Source organism: Lycium barbarum, chromosome 6 (assembly GCF_019175385.1).
Source record: "Lycium barbarum isolate Lr01 chromosome 6, ASM1917538v2, whole genome shotgun sequence".
Classification (NCBI taxonomy): domain Eukaryota; kingdom Viridiplantae; phylum Streptophyta; class Magnoliopsida; order Solanales; family Solanaceae; genus Lycium; species Lycium barbarum.
The window spans coordinates 109386576-109406663 of record NC_083342.1 but is presented as its reverse complement, the minus strand read 5'-3'; the positions used below and the strand labels follow the sequence as shown (position 1 = coordinate 109406663).

The following is a 20088-nucleotide window of genomic DNA, read 5'->3' as shown; positions in this document are numbered from 1 at the left end:
ACAGAAACCAAAATAAGTAATATTGAACAGAATAATCAAAATACAATTAAAAAGATAGCCAAATATATATATATATATATGAAAAACAACTATTAAAATATCAATCCAAAACATTAGGAATTGAAAATTCAGGTTCTATACCACTAGTCCTCATCGGAGTAGAAGTTTTCTTAGCCATTTCACTTGAATCTAACAAAAAACAACCAAGAACAAACAGTGATAATTAATTATTTAGAGTTGCATTGCTGATTCAAATGAAAAAAAAAACGAAAATATAAGTTAAATACACGGTGAAACGTAAAAATCAGTATAGAATCTTACCTTTTTTTGGGAATTAGATTTGAATTATGAGTGAAATTAATGAGTAGTTAATTAGAGATAAACAAGGAAGTTGAACTATTGTAAAACTGATTTGAAATTGGAGGAAATTAAGGGATATTGGGCATAATGGTGTGTATTTAGGGGGATAGGAGAGAGGGACGGGTTTTTTGGCTTAAATTTAGGGGTGTGGGAAGTTATCAAATGAGTGGTAAAAAAGTGGTAGCTATAGGAAGTAAATATGTTATATTTTAGCTATTAAATATAATTATTGTAAAGTTTAATTATGTTTCATAAATAGATAATAATGTAAGTTATGCCAAGTAAATTTTACTTAATTTAAGCCGCTAAAACTCTTGTACTTCATGAATATTTTTACTCTAATGAAATAGTTTAGTACTTGTTCGACTTTTTAGGCAATGCTTGCAATATTAAATTAAAACATTAAGCCGATAAAACAATGTGCTTCATGAGACATATATTTATTTTAATCATCACATAAATGCTTTTGTTACCATCTATTTCAAGAATGACAGTTAATTTTACGTGTCAAATCATATCGTTCATCACAAGAAAAAGATATTAATATTGTAAGAAATCTTGATAATGCGACAAATGTAACTTAATGCTAAACACACGTACAGAAATGCCAACAGCTCTTTTGACAATAAAAATAATATAATTGGTAAAATTTAATATTTAGTAATAACTTAATTTTATTATTGGCATATATAATGAATCTTTTTAAAATAATTTTTATTTTTGTTGCCATAGTATTAACTGTTGTTACAAAAAATACTTTTGGCAACAATAAAAAAGTTGTTGCACGTTGTAACAGCCATTGGGAAAATATGGAACAGTACTATAAGCCACCATAATTAATAATTTAAAATATTTAAACGACATATAAAAAAAATTACGATCAAAGAACAACTCTTGAAAAGCGAAAAGTGTCAAATAAATTTAATGAATGGAGTAATATTTTTAAAACGGTTTATAAAAAAGGAACACGACAGATAATTTGAAATGGAATGTCCAGTAATTAAAAAACAGAAAAAGAAAATTAGTATAGTAGAGATCAATATTACGTCAAATACAGGGACTAAAATAAGCATCCTATCATCCTAGTACAACGGGATCGGGCATTGAAATGCGTTAATATAACTTACAGACAAAAGTGCAAAACGGCACACACCAAACACGTTACCCAAGTTTGACTATTATCCTAGGCACACACAGGCGGAAATTTAGAGGCAACCTAAATTTCTTCATTCTGGTTTGTTGATTCTTAATCTTGTCCTAATCTCACTTCTTTTTAATGTTTCTGCCCTTCAAGTACAATTTTTGTGTTTAATTTTTATCTTCCCATTTGATAGATTGTATATCGGTGATCGGTAACGATGACTAAAGTTCATGCTTTTAGTGAAGTGTCGGTTCACAACAAGAAAGATGATTGCTGGCTTGTTATCTCTGGAAAGGCAAGTTTGTTCTTAGCATCTATAACTATAATTCTATTTGTTTATTCTTTTTAGCAAGTTTCTGATTTATTCATTTGCTGGATTACATAAATGTTAACTTTTTTTTGGGGGGTGACTACAGTTTTTATCAGTTTCGTTGCCGTTATTTTCCTATCTATCCTGCTTTGGTTACGCTTATTTTGAGCCGGGGTCTATTGGAATTCGGAAACAGCGTCTTTGCCCCACAAAGGTAGGCTGTAGAGTTAAGGTGAGCGTAAATCTTACCCTCCCTAGACCCCACTACTGGGTATGTTATTATTTTTGTTTGTTGTTGTATAAGTTGTGGAGTAAAACCATTTCAACTCCAAGTACTCTTTATAACTAGAAGGATGCAACTTCTAGTTTAGGCTTTCTTGGGGTCATATCTTGGGGAATTGATGCTCATAAATAGATCAATCAATCACAACTAGGTTTCAATTTCAAAGTAATTTTTTTTTTATCACTATACAAACCTTGATCATATATCGGCCCGAGGAATAATCAGATGCGGATCCGGTATTTGAAGTTTATGGGTCCCTACAACGTCCTCAAGTTAATACCTAATTGTAATTGGGTTCATTGTCAGATTCTTATAGATATTTCAGTACAACAACAACATACCCAGTGAAAGCCCACACAACTTATAGATATTTTAGTGTATTTCTTAATACATATACAAGGTCTGAGCAAAAGCTACTGGGTTCTTGTGAAAACATAGCTTGTGCTCTAGATCTGCCGCTGCCTGAGTATAACAACTGCTAAAGTATCAGTTGCGATTAGTATTGCGTATATAGATACTGTGTTTTTATAGTGTTTTGTTGTTAGCTAAGTCCACCCTGATTCTTATAGACTAAAGGTCATATGAAATGACTTTTCGTCATGGCATTCCCTTATTCATTTCTTGTACCATAATTATATCGCCATTTTGTCTGTTGAAATGATCAGTATATCTACCAACATGACATGTCCGTTCAGTCTTCCTATAAAGATTTGTTGGTAATTTGAAAACCCTTTCAACAAAGTATCCATAATGTCTTTAATTTAAATTACAGTTTCCTCATCTAGTTCTATTTGTGGAATATATGCGTTAATGCTTTCAATTGTGTTTCCCTTACCAGTCTTAACTAGGTAGCCTATCACCATTTTTCTTCTACAACCTTATTCTTTTATGGTTTTTACAATGATTGTGGTCTCCTCCTAATTTTTTTTAATCTATCCCGCACTGTCACTATTTATAGCATATACTATTATCAATCTCTTTAGCCTTTTACTCTCCCTGGCTTGTGTGTATCCTGGAACTGATTAGTTGACAATCCAAATGATTACACAGAGTCTGCAAACTTTAGATCAGATTTGGTTTGGCGAAGGAGGTGGGATGAGGAGGCATCATCCTCATCCTATCATGTTTTTGAATACAAAGGGCAAATCCATTATTTATTAAGTTTCGAGACTAGAAACAGTGGGATTTCTAGGTTATCAAAATGAAACGCCCACCAAATAGATGTTGTTCAAGAAAATCTAGGATATAATCATGAACTTACTAAACATATGTCTAGTAAAGAATACATTGTATAATATAGTTCACTTCCTATAGTTCAATTCGACATTACCCAGGTAATTATTTATAAAAATTATCTCTTTCCAGAAATACAAAATGATTCTTGAAACTTGGTACTAAGCATATGTCTAGTAAAGAAATACATTGTATAATATAGTTCACTTCCTATAGTTCAATTCGACATTACCCAGGTAATTATTTATAAAAATTATCTCTTTCCAGAAATACAAAATGATTCTTGAAACTTGGTACTTCCGTGATCAAAAGAATTGAGTATCGGAAAGTCGATGATAAACATGTGGAAGATGGCCCTGCAGTGATCATCTGGTGCATTTGGGAAAAAAGAAACCAGCGTTGTTTGAAGGGATTTCAACTCCTAATCACTTCCCAAAGGATAGAGTTTTGGTAAATCTTCTTGCTTGGAGTAGGTTTTGTAATGTAAATAGTATTGAAACTTTTTGGATCATAAAAGCTCTTGAATTTTTTCTAGGGGGTTATCAGACAATGTACAGGAGCTATTTTTGCTTATGTTTTTGTAACCCTTTGCATCTTCTGGATGCTGAGTGAATGAAGTTTGCCTTAACTTGATCAGGGAAAAAAAAAAAGAACTGACAGTTCAGTAATATGATTGCTCATCTGAAGACTTCTTAGGAGAAATATATTTTATTTACAAAAGCCTTATCAAAAAATATAAGATCCAATTTTCACTTTAAAGAGTTGGGTGGCATATGTAGTGAAATGGGAAAGCTAAAATTTAACAAATGGAGTAAGTAGAAATAGGAAAAAGCAGAAATAACAAATAAAATTAAGATGTGTTAGTAAGAAAGATGGACCAAAAGTTTTCTTTGTTTTGAGGCTATAGCCTATAAACACAAGTACTTTTCTTTTTGATCATGTTCATGGTCATTTGATTTACCAAAAAAAAAAAAAGAGGCATTTGACAGGCAAATATAAAAGAAAGAAGCTTTTTTACCCCTTTATTAGTATTTCTTTTTCAAGGAAGAACGGCAAGTATCAGCTAGTGATAAAACAAATCAATAGCAGAAGGGAGAAAAGAATAGAATAAAGAAGAAAGAGAAGAGTGAAACGCGAAAGGGAGAATGAAAAGCAAAGGGAGTGTAGTGTATAAATCAGTGCATACAACTCTGAAAATAATAAAGGGAATGAAGTAACAGCACGAGTAAAATCTAGTCATTTTTTGTTGGTTAGCATCAAACTGTATAAATTGCAATGAGATTGGTTGGGATTTGGACAATTAGAAGTCCAAAGAATAGAGTGGTGAGTGAGATGTAACCAAAATAATAAGAGAAAATTGAAGTATAATCAACACTAATAAAAAAACACTAGTCTTTTTCGTCTCATCATAACAACTAAAGGATCTTTTCCTCCTCATTGCATTGCATGACATCCCAAGACTTAGTGGCTCATAGGATTAGAATTAAAAGGAAAAAATATGAAACATACTGAAATAAGGTGAATCAGAATTTATTGAATTAGAACACCAAGGAGACATCTGAAAAACAAGAAAGAAAAAGGAAAAGAAAAAGAAGGATGAAAAGAGAGAGCATAATGTGGTGTGTTAACTATAGGGAACAAATTTTGTAGCAAATAAGCTAGCACACCATGGATGCATGCAGATGGCCGTCAACTCACTTAGCATTTTTGTTGAACCACCGACTTTTGTATAAGAATTACTACAGGAGGACCAAGCTAGGAAACAACGCTATCCTTATCTACTCATGGAAATAGCCCTTACAGGCAATCCCCATTTTGTAATGCACAGCTCCAACACCGTCTTCCTCCCTTAGGGCCCTCTGGTTCGCCTTTCGTAATGACTCCACGATGAGTCCCAGTCTTTTTGGGTCATCCTGATACTGCTACAATTACGACTCTCTGTAGTGTTCCTACTTAATTAATATACTTTGTTTCCTCGGACCAAAAAAAAAGTATAGGTCTTAAATTCTAGAAGCTTTGTAGCACCAAATCTAATATCAGAGTGACAATGAACTTAAAAGTTTAGCTTGCCGTGTAAAAACATGCCTTAAATTGAAGGGAACAAAGCAAAGCAGGCATCAAAGAATCAAAGTTAAAAAAAGAATGTCTGCTGAGAATCAGTTGGGATAAGAGGTACCTCGAGGTGTAGGGTATTATTGTAATACATTAGGGGAAGGAGGGTAGAAAAATTTACGGAACTAACTAAGTATTGGAAGTGAGCACGTTACAAAATCTTATAACAACAACAACAACAACAACCCAGTGAAATCCCACATCGTGGGGTCTGGGGAGGGTAGAGTGTACGCAGACCTTACTCCTACCAAGGTAGGACGGCTGTTTCCGAAAGACCCTCGGCTCAACAAAATCTTATAGTACTATGATAAATTTCATTTTTTGTCCAGATGTCCAAATTTTATGAACTATGCGTCTAACCCAATCTAACAAATCACAAATTGACATTTTTTACTGGGAATTAGTGAAAATAAAATTCTTGTCCAACAGAAAAAAATGGGTTGTAAGATTCCTACAAAACTATGTTTGACATAGTATACAGTATTGAAGAGAGGAAATATATATTAGATTGGGTTTTTAACAATTAATTGAGATAAAATCTGTTAGGGGAAGCTACCGCAAATTGGTTTTATTTCTCCTGTGATATTTGTGAGAGCTAACAAACGCTTGTCCCTAAAAGAATAATTATACACCAGCATACCACGCTCTACCATTGGACATAGGGCCATATCATGAGGTAGAAGAACTCTTTTGTTGCTGTCTTTACCACTATCCTTGTATGACATCACGGGTAAATGGTCGAAGGCTTCTCTACATGTGCTCTTTCATTGGACAAGCTCTTGACCTGCTCTTTGATCTCACTATTTCGGTATTTCCCAATGATTCATTGTCGTCAATAACTTATAAATCACCATTTGTTTCCAGCTAGATCAATTTATTCATTATCTGTTTTTCATTTCATTTCTCCACCGGTGTTCCCTAAGTTGCAACTCTCTCTTACGATTGTAACTATCAGTGCTTTCCATGTTTCCATGTAATGGGTACGTTATCTATACACAAAATACATGGAGAGAAGTTTTTCGTCTTGTAAGGAGGACCTTGCTATTTCATCTCTCTCCTGCTCACTCTTGTAATGTGATTCTATACTGTAAACGGTCTCTGTCAGTACGTGGCCACTGTGGTATAAAAGTGCTTGATCTGAATGTTATAGCTTGGAACTGTGTTGCGGAGGTTTCAATTTTATTTCCATCATTAGTGTTAACTGACTATGATGCATTCTAGAACGGTTGGATGTTCTCTACGATCTCTAGACTTTGAATAAGGTAAATAATCTAGAGGACAAATGCATGAACACCTGAATATGTAATAATACGTAGTTCGTCATCATATTTGGTATTTGACATAGACCCTCTTTGGTAATAAATATCGTTCTCAGCAGAAGTAAATCAAAACCTCTCCTGCTGGGGGCATTATTTTAGCTGTGTTGTTCTAATTATTGTTTACTGTTGCTATCATTTAATTCCATGTTTGACAACTTTATGTTAGGTTTATGATGTAACCTCATTTTTGGATGATCATCCGGGGGGTGATGATGTCTTGCTAACTGCAACAGGTAAGACAAAAAACTTGGGTATTATATTGCTTTTCGTGAACTGATATACTTAGATATGATATGTATAAATTTTTGTGATACATAGGGAAGGATGCGACAGATGATTTTGAGGATGTCGGTCACAGCGATGATGCAAGAGAGTTGATGAAGAAATATTACATTGGTGATATTGACAGTTCCACCCTTCCTGCGGAACCCAAATATACCCCGCCAACCCCAACGACACCAACCGCTGGATCGCAGGGTTCTGGAAATTTATGGAAGATAATACTGCAATTCTTGTCACCTTTGCTGATATTGGGTGCAGCACTTGCCTTGCGTTCCCTTTACCAGAAAGAGTAAATCAACTGTCATGTTTCACGCTGTGACGGAATACAATACAACCTTCTCTTATGCAACTTGTCATTTCATATGTTGTGTTTTAGTCTCTAAGAGTAGTGCTCTATTCAGCTCATGTGTATGTATTTGCTACTTTCGTTGGATGTCCTTACTGGGACACTGAGATATTAAGATGTTAGCTCTGTTGGATGTCACTGGTGGTAATGCTGTCTGTTAGTGGATGTTAGAATAAACGTTTTATGGTAAATGACAAATGGTGGAACATGCAATTGGTTCTTACATGATTGGCGTCATTTGCCTATTTTCATTAGTAAGACTTTTTATAGCTGAGAGTCTTTCGGAAACAACCTCCCTACCTTGGAGGGTCTGCGTACATTCTACCCTTCTCAGGCTTCACTTGTGGGATTACACTGGGTATGTTGTTGTTGTAAGACTTTTTATACTACAACCTCCTGGCTAGTTCACTCAGGTCAAGGTATACTTATATGTTAAGTTAACATGATGCGATATTGTCCAACTGAAGTTAAATTCACATGATTTTTTCTCGCGGCCTTTTCTGTTGGTGGGATGGAGTGCACTTCCATTCCTTTCACTAGTAGGGGTCGTGTGGTTCCTATGTTACCTCCTTTTCCGGTCCTTTTCTTTTAGTGCTTCGACCCGAAGGAATAGCTTCTGGCTAGTTGCTTTTCATAGCCCAGTGTAAAGAAAGGAGTGTCCTAGGCCATCAATGGACGTAAACGAGGTGGGGAGCGAAGTAAATTTGATAGCTAGCGAGTGGCAGCTCATGAGTAGCTTGATATAGGGGTTGACTCTGCTGCTTTTTCTCGACTCATGTTTTTACCCCATAGAGATATTGAATGGTAGGGAGATTTTTCGTTAACAGCTTTTGTTCATTCAATTATAAAAATTTAATTCAGGTGTCATCTAAGTGAAAAGTTATGAACCATTGAACGTAAAATCATATAATTTGTTTTTCTTATTAACTGTTAATGTGAGATTTTGTTCGTGTCATCTAAGTGAAAAGTTATGAACAATTGAAAGTAGAATCATAAAATTTATTTTTCTTATTAACTGTCAATGTGAGATTTTCTTCGCGTTCTAACTTCATGCTATCACAAAAAAGAATTGTGGTTACGGAATTTGGAAGATTCAACAACCATGGGAGTGGAAACGTTCAAAAGTGGTATATGAAAATAGTAACGTTAAGGAAAATAATTGCACGCTTGAGAATTAGTGAGTCTCATCAGTCAAAACAGAAGTATCAAGAATGGTCCATAAAAGGTGGAGATAATATCTAATATGCCACTCAATTATGGGTGTTTCACTCAAATAGTCATTCAACTTTGTTTTTTAATCAGGTGTAACTCAACTATTGGTATTTTACTCAGAAAGATACTCAACTTTGTTTTTTAATCAGAAAGAAAGTCACTCAACTATTGATGTTTCGCTCATAAAGTCACTCAACTTTATTTTTTAATCAGAAAATTACTCGGCTTATTTAAGTGATTATTTAATTATATTTTGTTGATTTTTATTTAAAGCCAAAATTATAAAAAAAATAAACAAGTACCCATTCTAACCATTTTATTGATTCGACCCACTAAAAATATAATAACCAATATTTTCTATGTTACTCTCATTCTTACTAAATATAGTATTAGGTAGCAGTAGTAGAATTTTATTTAATCGTTATGTCGTTAGTTTTAAATAATTCTGTCATTTATCTATGTTATTTCTTATTAACAAACGAATTTATCTCGAAAAACGAGTCTATCGAGATTCGATTATAAACTAATCTACATTTATGATCGAATTTAGTAGTTTATTTACCAGTTATGTTGTTACTTTTAAATAATTAATAAGTCATTGAGCTTTGTTATTTCTTATAAATAGATGTATTTGATAATCAGAATTTTTACAAACTGATCTACGATTATGATCAAGGTTAGTATTTTTTGTTAAACCAGATAAATTCGTTTGTTAATAAGTAATAACAAAGATCAATGACAAAATTATTTAAAACTAAAATACTATTAGTACCACCTAATACTATATGTAGTGGGAATGAGGGTAAAATAAAAGGTCCTGATTAATATATTTTTAGTGGGTCGGATCAAGTAGACGGGTCAATAAAATGGTTAAAATGAGTACTTGTTTATGTCTTACAATTTTGACTTTAAATAAAATCAACAAAAAGTAATTAAAAAATTACTTAAATAGGTTGAATGATTTTGTAGATGAAACACTAATAGTTGAGTGATTTTCTGATTAGAAAATAAGTTCAATGACTTTCTAAATCAAACATCAATAATTAAATAATTTTTTAAGTAAAACATCAATAATTAAATAACTTTTTAAGTGAAACATCAATATGTCGTCAATATTCATAGTCCCAAAGCGTCCAAGGCAGATGTGCTATCAACGTCACCTTTGTGAAAAAGATAAAACACCGACTTATAAGTAACAGTAACTTGAAAGGAAGTCACTTCCCCAGAATCAGGCAAAATCTCCACCTGTCTTTTTAGAATCCCTTTTTCTGATTTTTGTCCTCAAGAATTAAACACATTTTTTGTCAATCCAAAACACAAGTTTTCTCCTGATATAGTTTTGAATTTTTTTTTTAAAAAAAAAAAAACTAAACCAAAATCAATTTTTTCAAAAGGTATGCATATTTTGTCACGGAACTTGGTTTTTTTTTTTTTTTTTTTTTTTTGGGAGTTGAGGGCTAGCTCGCTGATAAATTCTCGTTAAGTTCTCCGCTTTTCACAGTTAACAGTGAGGGATTCAAACCCCTCAATACTGTATTGATATATCCTCTTTCCCTCTCCCCTTTGTAATTAAAAAAAAAATCAAAAAAGTGCTGAGTCGTTGGAATGATATTTTCTTTCTCATCGATATTTCTGATTAGGAAAAGACAATGAACATGTAGTGCATTATATTGGTTCTTGAAATAAAGAAGGGACCTAGCAATTTCCGTGAAAGAGCATTTAAGAACAAGAACAATTAAATACATGAAGTACATTATCATCAACATGGTGCGATTCTGTCGTGGAGTGCTTGTACTATGAATATGATCACACATGTCTTTAAAACAGTTGGAAGAGCCGCTGATTGTGATACACTACTGTATAACAATCAAATGAATGTGACAGATTTTGTTACTAAGAATAAATTAATTCACTGAAAAATATTTGTCCAGCGACTTGTTTTAGTAAGTGCTAGGGATATGCCAACATCCCAAACTATAATCTGTATTACCCATTGCCTTATTGAAAATAAACTACTACAGAAAATCCAACCAAACATAAAGAGTTCAATTTTTGTAATCCAAAATAAGCATGATTTAAGATCTGGTACTAGGAATATCCTTTTCCTTAATTAACATGAATATCGATGTTGGACTTCGTTTAGTCATCTGTCATGCCTTAAAAATATGTTTCTTGATTACTTTGAGCTCTCAACAACTTTTTAAAAGTTAATTAGAGACAAGTGGAATGTACATGGGAAACTTACAGAAAAAAATAAATAAATTGGAATTGACATTAAATTTAGCATTTGTGACAAGTGGTGCGTACCAAGTCCTATTAGTAATAAAATTCTCAAATAAAATAAATGAGAAGTTATAGGATCATCTTTAAGTTTTATAAAGAAAGCAACAACTAGATACTCAACTAGTCCTAGTTTATTTTCACATCACGAAGCAAGTTGTTCTCTTGAGTTAATTTGAATTGTGGTACGATAGAGGTGCTAATTCATAGCATTGTTTTAAAAGGCAGTGTCAGGACTCGCCTCGGGGCTAGCCTCGGGGCAGGGCAGTGGCAAAACGCCCTGGGGTGCGGGGCTTAGTTCCTATGAGGCTTACGCCCTAAGCGCCCAACCGTACGCCCTAAACACGCCTAACGCCCAACGCTCAGGGCTCGCCTAACAGTTCTTACACAAATTATATTTTAAATTCCTTAATTAAAATCATTCACCCTTATAATTGTTTAACAAAATAATGATACTTAATAGTTTTTCATCTATAGAAATAGAAGATTTGGTGTAACTCATATAACAAGTCGCAGTATTGGATATTTACTATTTGAGAACGTCGTGAGGGTGAATATCACTTATTTTTTTTTAAAAAAAACACATAGCGGAATTGTACATTTTCACTTGTCATTGGTCATAAGTCCTACGTATCAGAATTATCATATAATTTTATTTTTTGTTCATGAAGAAGTTATGTTTTAATTGTAATATTGATAAATTTTATTGATTATTTGCTTATAGGGAGATAAAATGAATAGTATGATACTAATAGTGTTTTAAGAAACTGTGTTTTTTTCCGTGTTTGAAAGTTAAAATATTAGAATTGTTTTTCATTTCATAATAGCTTTTATTTCATTGTATTGTTTATACTTGTAAAATTATGTTATATATAATTACAAGTTATAAGCGATGTATAATGGATTGCTTTGATCATTTTTTGTGAGGATCAAGCGCGCGCGCGTGCTCACACACACACACATACATACATACATATATATATATATATATATATATATATATATATATCATTTATTTACAGTTTTTTTTTATTTTTTATGTAATTTTACCTATTTAAAAATATTTATTGTAATTATATTATTTTAAGAAATACTAAAAATTAAATACCCATGGGGCTTACACCCCGTGCCTCGAGGCTTACGCCTCGTCGAGGCGTATGTAAAACGCCCCACCTTACGCCCCCGCCTTTTAAAACACTGATTCATAGTACTGAGTTGGCCCTATAGGAGCCTAAAGCTTCATTTGTCTGTTTAATTTATATAAACTTGTAATTAAAACATTGTATTCCTTCAAACGAAAGAGACCATAAATATATGCATCTGATTCGATATTGCAGCTTGTTCCTTATCCAAACATTAAAAATTAAAATCGTACGCTAATTTATTGATTATGTTTAGATCTCATTTTGGATGTCTCCATCATTATAATGTACATAACCTAGCACCCTTCCCCTCCTTCGATTGATTAAATTTGAAGTAACATTTCGCATAGGTGCAGAACAGACCTAAGATTTTAATTTTACGGGTTTTGCATTAGCTTCGTTTCATTCCAGCAACAGTAGACTATGGTTCGAAGCGTCGTATTAACAGGATTTTAAATGTTAATATTTGAGTTCTAATTTAATATGGGAATGATTTTCTTAAGACAAATACACTATTTAAATAAAAGTTATTGAGTTCGACCGAATTTGTATCCGAACCTCCCCTCCATAGGTGAAAGGTCGTTGTCAGCTCATCAAAGAAAAGGCTAAGGTTGCTTCATAGGCACCAGAAGTACATGAAAAAATGAAAAAAAAAAAAAAAAAAAAAAAAAAAGGAGCCAACAGGACCAAGTTAAAGACCTTTAATCAAATGGCATCAAATGGTCGCACAAGCAAAGTTAATATGGACATTATATCGTGATCATACACAGCATATGACAACAACTCAGCAGTAGTACTGTTTGCTTCATTGTTTCATACGTTTCGATATGATTGATTCTTCTTGGATTTTATGGATACAACAATCCGACATAAAAGATTGTTATTCTAAACATGTTTCATGGTGCAAAATTAACGATATGTATAGGTCCAGTTTCAATTTCATGATTAGTCGATGTACGTACCATTGCAACGAGAGTGACGTGCGTCTTAGAGATAAAAACTTACATGTATCTTATATTAACCCAATGAATCCATAATATACATGTCTTCACATATATACTCAACCATAATTAATGATGCTATATGATGAGGTTTTGAATACAAACCCTTCCTAGAAGGTGTTGTGTAATACAATACTGATAGATTAGCATAGCTCAAGTTTTGATACATGTAAATGCTTTCTTCCTTTGAGAATTAGCTCTTGAGTTGAAAAGAGCTAACTGTGTATATTGCCCATTTTGTTTAATGAAATATTCTCTTTTTAGGCCAAAAAGTATGTAGACATATATTTTCACCTTAATTTATTATTAATCATGATAAATTAAGATGTTTTGGCGTAAATATCGAGTGCGGGAAATTTTTTTACCCTGGTCAGACTAATTGCTAAAGCTGCAATTGGGTTTTTTGGGCTTGCATTCCTCATTTTGCTTTTTAGGGGACATACATGTTTAAGATAGAGTCTGACTCTGACGTACATTTACGCAATAATCTCATTAGTCTAATTAAGAATGATGGCAACATTAAGGGATCATTTGTTAGGGTGTATTAGGCAGAATACTATTAGTATAACATTTTAAATATAATATTTGGTTGCAAATTTAAGTCTAGTACAATTAATATTAATATTACTTATACTCCCTATTCAGTACTATTCATATACATATTAAATCATGACATTAACAATATCAATACTCTTCTTACACTTACACACCTATTCAGTACTACTTAGAAATTATGTAATGCATGTTATTTTTAATACACCAAACTAAACTGTTGATAAGAAATATGCCAGCATAACTAATCCCAAGATTGCTAATTCCAACATTACTAATCTGATCCCAGTGTAACTTGTCTTCGAACCAAACGACCCCTAATTTCCAAAGGCACTATCCAGTAATACATCAGATGGAAACATTTAAAACTAGCCAAGTCATGGTCATTAAAAAGACATTAGTGTCTCTTAATGATCTTTCCAAGCAGGCTAAAGAGCATTAGCAATACTATAGTATATGATTTTTGTGCTAGTGGTGGACTTGTCCATCTTCGTGGGAAACAAATAAACAAAACAATGCACATACAACCGAAAATGTTCGACTAGTTGTATTATACATTACTAACAACCATTAATTAACTTAATTTTAATTAGCTTAGGATCTATCAACACCAACAAATAACCATTTTTTGAACTCGTCACCAGTTCATTAACAGCTAATTCCTGGCAGTGTCATTGTGTTTGTATATGCCAAGTTGACACAACAATTTGTCATTTGTTGCACGCTTGATCAGGTTTTCAGTGATGTCATTAAGTTTTAATTTTAGTTAACTGTAGAATAGTTCACAAATCCGATCCTTAATCAACTTTAAGATTCCTTGGTCTTTGCTTAGTCATTTGATTCTTTGCCTCGAGAATCATGAGATAATTTGATATTCATATATAATATTCAAACCACAAATGTGAACCAAATAGTTTTATTCAAGTGTGACATATGCTTAAACTTAATTCTTCATATATTGCTTTCTTTAGAAATGTACTCAAAAAAGATATTGATAACCAAAATTGTTAATTGGTGGTCTCAACTCTCAATTATGGTTACCGTATTTGGGTTTTCTTTTTCTTGAAGATTAGATATAATTGGCTGAATCACATTAAGTTTTTACATCTCTTTCAATATATTTTTCTTTGTTATCGCAGTTATAATTTAATGCTTGCTTTGTCAAACTCTACACACATCTCCCCAAGATTCCCATTTTTATTCGAACATCACACAAGATTCCAATCATAATAAACTTAGTACATAGCCAGATTGTTAGATTCATTTCTTATAATGTCAAAATATGACAGCGAAGTCTAATTATGTTGAGAAGCTTGATGATGTACTAATGTTGCTCCCAAACGCACACGCAAGTATACGTGGTCGTACAAGTAATATAGACTGTTAAGTCTAGATATCGATCCCACAGAGACTTAGATTCTACTGTCAAACTAATTCAAATTCGAATGAAACTATTCAAGAAAGTGAAAATCAAGATTGTTTGTTGTACTAAACTAAAACTTGAAAAGTAAACAATTTATGATGGGTGTTTTTATGACTGGGACTACGTCGACAAGGACTGTAAGAATTATCAGATGAGAGAAAGATTTAGGGTTATGGCTTTCGACAATCCAGTTGATCTTCAAACAATTCCACCTATTTTATTTCCTGGGTTACTAGTTAACGGGTTAATTATGCTTTATGATATTCTCTCGAACTACTCACAAGCTTGTAGATGTTACTATAACGCCTATATCTCTATGGTCATCAGAGGTAACAAGAACACGTTTATTTCTCCGTTTTCAACTAAGTAGGGCTAAAGGGTATATCTCTATCCTCATTAGCGAAACGATTAAATCGAACAAACTCTATTTATTCTTATTACGTACGTGAATTCCCTTTCTCAAGTTCAATTCACGCACCACAGATAGTGTCTAACTATTGGCCAGATAATCAAACAATTAAAACCAAGAATAAATAAGCAACCCACAATATGGAAAATCAATAGATAATAATTGTCATTAAATCAACCTTCAAGTCTTTCGCCACAACCCTAGAACTAGGAGATTTAGCTACTCATGATTCGATCATAGACAAAAGAAGCCATGAATAAACTAGGGTTGAAAAAGATGAAAAATAAAATAACCTAGAGAGAGAAAAAGGAGAACGGTGGCTTACAAATCCTTGAATAATCCCAGAATACCGTTCTCAGCTATAAAAACGTCTATATATAGGCTAGGGTAAAAATAATAAATAAGGAATCCAAATCCTAATCTAATCGGAAAAACGTCCGCAGAGTCCCGGTTTCCTTCCGCATCGCGGAAGGATCGCGCAAGGTTCTGGGGTTTATCGCCTAAGCTGCTTTCAATTGCAACGTTTTGTCTTTGTTGTCTCACTTTGTATTTTTTTTTTTCATTGCAACTCTTTATTCCACAAAGCAATCATGATGTCTCCCACTTACTGGTCTCCCCTCTTTTTCTCCTTTCGTTTTCTTTTTTTTTTTTTTTTGTTCAATTCTGATCCAGATTTCTTCATCTTCACACTGTTTTATTTCTACACAGTAAAATTATAATAGTAAGTACAAATCAATATATTTTGTACTCAAGAGACAATTAAAAGTATTAAAATGTGAGGCAATAATAAATAAGTATATGCGATTTAGGCCGAACATCACCACCCCACACTTAAACTCTTGCTCGTCCTCGAGCAAACTAAAACCAACACTAAATTACACTCTAGCCCAACTCATTCAAACAGGTCTGCAACGAGATTCGGCTAGTATGGCTATTTCAAAAGAAAATTTCCAAAACCACAACAATAAACCAATTTGCGAAAGCCATGCCAAAGATTTAAAACCTCATTTTCATCACCAAGGACCACCTTCCTAAAAACACTTCAAATTTAAAACCCATTGACCTAACGACACCACGTTAAAGCATGTAAGCAACCTTCTGATCAAGGAATCAACGCTTCACCACTCTGTTGCTAATTATGTGCCCTCACCAACATAAAGTAGTCCATATCCCTCAAGAATCACATATGTTTGAATCAATGGACATAATATCATTAAGTACGCTCACTCTCACAAAGAATATCACATGTAAAGTACAACATACCATAAGCTTGCCCGTAGTGTAACCACTCCACTAATACAAGTAAGACGAACCTAGAATCAAGTAGGACTTCGCGGATTGTAATGTAGGCTAAGGGACGGGTAGGAATTATTTGGATAGTAGTGACTAACCTCCCTAAGCACTTTAATACATATACTTTTATCATTCTCGCACAATTTCTTCATTATCCCTTATTCAACACCAACCAACCTTTGAATTTCTCCCAATTCACCCATTTTATTTGTTCTAGCACCACTCTTTAAAAGTCACACAAGTTAGAAGGAAAACTTTTTTTTTTTTCGCTACACATATATATTTTTTTTTTCAGATTTCTTTCTTTTCTCTTTTTTTTTCTTTCAATTCCCAGCTAACAAGTGAATTAGTTCTTTTCATTCGGTGCTCCCATTGTCTTCCTAGATTACAATTAACAACCATTTCCCCTTTTTATTTCACCTCCCAACTCTCATTATACATGTAAATGATTAAAGTGTTCATAGAGTATTTGGATCAAAAATCAAGTTTTATAGAACGAAGGGGTAAAGGCTAATTAACTGCTATCAAAGAAAAGGCTAAAGGCTCAAAAGGGTTAACTAGGGTGTTATTAGCACGCTGGTAGGATAACTTTTTAGGCTTTTTAGTGACTAATCAAAGAAACGTCTCTATCACTTTCTAGGCTCAACCGAACTTCATTTGGCTTTGCGAACACACAGGGCAAGTTCTAGACGTCAATACCAAATATGGATACAAACGAAAAAACCTTACACACACATGGCACACAGTCAACGCAAGAGGGATCCGGTTGTCCCTCGAATCAAACAACAATGCCAAGTGGGTCATGGGTCATACGAGTCACGAAAACCATTTTCAAGTGCTTTCAAGAAAAGTGATACAATTTCACGGCATGTTTTCACAAAAAAATTTAAGATCACTCATATGCCAATACTTCACCTAACCTGTGCACCTAGCATTTGAATACACCTATCCTAAGGACTAATTTTCCCTTAAGCAGGTTGTCATCCACCCGTCATCAGGAAAAGCCCTTTCTATGACTATAAAATAAAAATCTACCTATGCCCGGTTCAAAGGCCCCCCCTCGGGAAAGAACCGAGGCCATAAGAAAACCAAAGGGGGTGGATGATGAATGCCTACTAATGAGGGGCTTAAAAAGTTATCAAAGAAAAATAAAGAAAATAAAATCTTTTTTTTTCTTCGACACTAAAGTGCAAAACTAGAAAGAAATCCTAAAAAAAAAATCCTACGGCATACTAATCATCATCCGCAACCTCAAAACATGGTGTTACAAACCAGGGACGTCTTTTCCCACCCCACACTTAAAATTATGCAATGCCCTCAATGCATGTAGATTTGAAAATTACTAAAACGCAAGCGAGGTAAGAAATACTCCCTAGGGCCCACTAGGGCCTAGCTAGCAACATGCTCTCATCATCAAGGGGCGAATGACCCCACACTTAAAACTCTGGCATGCTCCTCAGCTTTCAACTTTGGGTACTCAGACTTCCCCTAATCGTCATGGCATGACATGACTCAACTTTTTCCTCCACCTCGAACTTATGAATTTCACCCCTAATTTTGCATCCAATTTTCTATCACGCTTCTGGGGCGGTGGTGTGAAAATAAAAGAACCAATCAATAGATATCGTTTCTTGAACTTCTTGGCCCTTAAGTGAGGAATGTCGCTTTGTCTTTTCGGTGTGGCAAATTTCAGGATGTAAGGCTCTTGTTTCTCATCTCTACAATTCTTCATCGGCGTGGAGGGCTCGATTTCCATGTCGCCAATCAAACATAATGTAGAAAAGTGTTTAGAATGAGGACCAACACGCCCCAACTTTAAAACTGCATTATTTTTTACATCCTCACTTTTGTACACTTCCTCAACAATGACATCATCAACAAAGATCCGATCGAATGGTTGGAGTTCCTCTATCTGCTCCACATGCAGGCCACTATCCAAGGTAATATGTAGTTGGGCATCAAACACCTCAACCTTTTTATTCATTTGTGCCTGCAAGCCATGGATATCTGAGCCAAATTGGTCTATCTCTTGTCCGAGCTCAGTTCTACCTTCTATCAGTTGTGTAGCCATGTTTGTAAGACCATCACGGAGAAACCCATGAAATTTCATTTGTTGATCTTGTTTTGTTAGCCAAGATTGGCTCACTATCTCTGCTTCTTCAAAGCTATCTACTTGTGGGAACTCGCTCTCTTCTTCTGTTTGAGGTTCGTCTTGAGTATTGGCTAAGCCTATAACTTGTAGATCATTACAAGTTTCGGCCTCGGCCTGCATCTCTGTGAGGTTGGCACGAATCCTCGCTATGGCTTTCCACATTTCTGCGTTTTGCTCTCTCATTAATGCATCATGCTCCATCATTTGCTCCCCTATTTGCTTCATCATATCGCTAACCCGAGCAAGACTTTCCGCATCCTCTACTTCGTTACTACTGTCAACATCACAAATAACAGGAGAATCATAATATGGGCTCGGGGATAGGGAGTGAGAGTTAGGACAACCATTCCAATGACCGTCTTGACCACCACATATATTACAAATATCTCACTCAAAAGATTGGGAAGGTGCACACAACCCATTCCCTGAAATATTTTGACAGTGTTGCCACAAGTGGGGTCCCCCACAAATCAAACAAGGATCACCAAAATAGGAACAACCAATATTCGACCAATTTTTACTCCAAGATGCCATATCAAGCAAACTAACCAAAATATTAAATTAAAAATAAAATAAAATAATAATAAATAAATAAAAACTTGAATAGAAATTCTAAAATCCAAATTAGAAAAACAGTAATATTGCTAAGTCCCCGGCAGCGGCGCCAAAAACTTGTTGCTCCCAAACGCACACGCAAGTATACGTGATCGTACAAGTAATATAGACTGTTAAGTCCAGATATCGATCCCACAGAGACTTAGATTCTACTGTCAAACTAATTCAAATTCGAATGAAACTATTCAAGAAAGTGAAAATCAAGATTGTTTGTTGTACTAAACTAAAACTTGAAAAGTAAACAATTTATGATGGGTGTTTTTATGACTGGGACTACGTCGACAAGGACTGTAAGAATTATCAGATGAGAGAAAGATTTAGGGTTATGGCTTTCGACAATCCAGTTGATCTTCAAACAATTCCACCTATTTTATTTCCTGGGTTACTAGTTAACGGGTTAATTATGCTTTATGATATTCTCTCGAACTACTCACAAGCTTGTAGATGTTACTATAACGCCTATATCTCTATGGTCATCAGAGGTAACAAGAACACGTTTATTTCTCCGTTTTCAACTAAGTAGGGCTAAAGGGTATATCTCTATCCTCATTAGCGAAACGATTAAATCGAACAAACTCTATTTATTCTTATTACGTACGTGAATTCCCTTTCTCAAGTTCAAT

At 34.1% G+C, this 20088-nt stretch overlaps 1 protein-coding gene across 1 annotated transcript; it reads left to right on the top strand.

The window, feature by feature from the left end:
- Positions 1-1433: 1433 nt before the first annotated feature.
- Positions 1434-7609, top strand: LOC132645397 (cytochrome b5-like). The gene is made up of 4 exons (XM_060362362.1): positions 1434-1594; positions 1695-1796; positions 6925-6991; positions 7077-7609. The coding sequence occupies exons 2-4, from the start codon at positions 1719-1721 to the stop codon at positions 7331-7333; spliced, it is 402 nt and encodes a 133-aa protein (XP_060218345.1). The 5' UTR covers positions 1434-1594; positions 1695-1718; the 3' UTR covers positions 7334-7609.
- The last annotated feature ends 12479 nt before the right edge of the window (positions 7610-20088 follow it).

Excerpts from the sequence above, each read along its gene's own strand:
- LOC132645397 (XM_060362362.1), top strand. The coding sequence starts at position 1,719 with ATGACTAAAGTTCATGCTTTTAGTGAAGTGTCGGTTCACAACAAGAAA. Across the intron at positions 1,797-6,924 it reads GGCTTGTTATCTCTGGAAAG|GTTTATGATGTAACCTCATT; the intron begins GCAAGTTTGTTC and ends ACTTTATGTTAG. Across the intron at positions 6,992-7,076 it reads TGTCTTGCTAACTGCAACAG|GGAAGGATGCGACAGATGAT; the intron begins GTAAGACAAAAA and ends TGTGATACATAG.